General features: G+C 32.6%; 1 protein-coding gene across 3 annotated transcripts in view; it reads right to left on the reverse strand.

Annotated features, from left to right (window-relative positions):
* LOC137627130 (uncharacterized) overlaps positions 1-2500 on the reverse strand; it is a 43403-nt gene that overhangs the window by 32203 nt on the left and 8700 nt on the right. For 2 of the 3 annotated variants that reach the window (XM_068358192.1, XM_068358190.1), the window contains exons 3-5: positions 2238-2500; positions 1384-1427; positions 929-985 (exon numbers count right to left, since the gene is read on the reverse strand). The exon at positions 2238-2500 is cut by the window's right edge. In XM_068358192.1, coding sequence (XP_068214293.1) covers positions 929-985; positions 1384-1427; positions 2238-2299 — 163 coding nt within the window. In that variant the 5' untranslated portion in view covers positions 2300-2500. Of the gene's footprint in view, positions 1-928; positions 986-1383; positions 1428-2173 lie in introns of all 3 variants that reach the window. The other variant, XM_068358193.1, reaches the window with a different exon arrangement.

Raw genomic sequence — 2500 nt, forward strand, 5'->3', positions numbered from 1 at the left:
TACAAAATTCAAATGCAATGATATCATCATAAATTGAAACAAGAACAACGAAAGTAGAAACAGCCCAGTGTCACTAAGTCTTACAAGCACAGCCTGTTCATCCTACTGATAATACCAGTGAGATATGCATACCACGTTGCAGTACTTAGGTGAACTAGGGAAATATCTGGAATCGATAAATATCTAACATTGTAAACAGATAAGGTGACAATACAGTAAATTTCAGTTACCAGATGGAGAGGGATATGGAATTCATGCCACTTATAATAATAATATTGATAATAATAGTGATAAAGATAGTCTATGTACGGAAGCCGTAATATCAAATAAGAATAAAACAAAAAATATTATTAATCTCACAAAAAAAAAAATATTCCCTTTGCTTAAAAAATAAAAAATAAAATATTTTTATTATGCCACCTATCAAACAAAAAGAACCACATAAGTATAATTATGCATTAGAATAAGTCAGAAATCATACACATCTCCCTCCCCTCAAGACTGGGCTAAAACATTCCTATGATTTGGACAGATGGAGAGTGAATGATGGGTTTAAAAAAGAAAAAAAATATGTTAGCCGAAGTTACAAATATTTTCCAGTATCAGATAAAATATGTCCTGCAGTGGACAATAAAGACCAAACTCTACAAATCTAGTGTCATGCATAAAATGAAAATGCTCTATAAATAATCAATGTCAAATAAGTCTACATTGATATCATTAAGCATACACGTAGCACATTCAGCCACACCCATACACAATCAGTACACATCTGTGCTAATTTACCATATCATAATTTAAAAAAAAAAAAAAAAATATTTCCAAAAAAAACTTTTACAGATGATAACTACAAATCAAGGTCGGTTGTTCATTCCAAATAAGACACCAAACCCATTACAATAAATCTTTTGTTGTCGAGTCGACTTACTTGGTAATGGGAGTAGATTCCGGTACCACATGATGAACCTCCCAGGTGCATTGGGTCCTGAAGGCAGTAGGAGGAGATTAACAAATGTAAGGTTTATAAACATGCATTAAAATACACAATTTTCCGTGTATATAGGATAATTAAAATAAACCCAAGTTTTTGTTTTATGAAGAGGAAAGGAGACGGTCCCTTCGAAAGCAGAAAATTTATTCATTTCCTCTTTTTCTATAAATTGTGAGGTTATATTACGTATAAACATAAACGCAAATGCAAGGATATAAAAGTAAAAAAAGGCAAGGTCTTTAAGTAAGTATTTGAATGCAGATTTTTGCACATTAATAAAATAAAATAATATTAAATCATAAATAAACATTAAAAGCCGTAAATAGCTCATGAATGTTCACAAAAAAAATGTGAATCATAAAAGAATAAGTTATTGAATGATTTTACATTACCTGACATTTCATGGGGCTCTGAGAATTTCTCCAACTTTAAGATTCTGAAATTTTCAAGAAGATTTTCTTTCTTTATTACAAACTCTTATTTAATATTTCTTTTTTTATTTATATATAAACCATATGTTTTGTTCATTTATTTATTATTTTCGATAGGAAATATATTTTTCTTCCCAGATTTATTTAGCCACCTCTATATGAGCCAAGCTTGACTCATTGAGATGGTTAATCTCCTTCCTTTTTTAATAATAAATAATAAATGATGAATAATAAATAATAAATATCAAATATAAAATAATAAAAAATAAACAATAAACAATAAAAAATAGATAATATTCAAGTGATAAATTAATAACCAATAAATAACTAATAATGCATAAAAAACAAATAATAATATTTAATAACAATTAATAATAATAATACCAATAGCAGAGGATATAGAGCATGATTTATTAATAAGAGAATCTTCAGATATAAATGAATCAAATAACCCATTGGAATAAGAAGGGAATTAGAGGGGCACTCAGTAGAGCACAAAGCTCCGCCGCGGCTGTTTATTTCTCGACCTTTTGCGTGACCTTGACCTTTAACCTTAAGGTGTATTAATTGGCATGGATTTTCAGGCTCTCAAATATGCACCAAGTTTGAAGTCCCTGTGACAACAATGTCCAAACTCATGGATGATTACGTTAATTGGACATTTTTCTTGACTGTAACCTTGACCTTCCAAAATATAATCATTTATAGCTATTTACACAACACTTAATCCCGGCAAGTTTCATTACTTTACCATTAGAATTGTGGCCAGGAAGCTGTTCACAAACAAACACACGAACTGGGGACGAGAACATAACCTTCCATCTTCGTTGGCGGAGGTAACCAGACTCAAGCAAGATGAGACGAGACGAGACTCCATGGTGGTGAAATGGACTGTGATGTAGGCGTCACTCTCTTTGGTCTCGTAGACGGTGTAAAGCTGCAACTCGTACGACGCCCCCGGCGTCAGATTCCCTAAGGGCGAAGGTCATCTGGTTCTCAGAGATGGGGAAGCTGGCAATGCTGTTCTCGGACTCGGAGATTGGGGTGACCTTGAGCTTGAAGGCCGAGTAACCGCCCG

Source organism: Palaemon carinicauda, chromosome 34 (genome assembly GCF_036898095.1).
Source record: "Palaemon carinicauda isolate YSFRI2023 chromosome 34, ASM3689809v2, whole genome shotgun sequence".
Taxonomy (NCBI): Eukaryota; Metazoa; Arthropoda; class Malacostraca; order Decapoda; family Palaemonidae; genus Palaemon; species Palaemon carinicauda.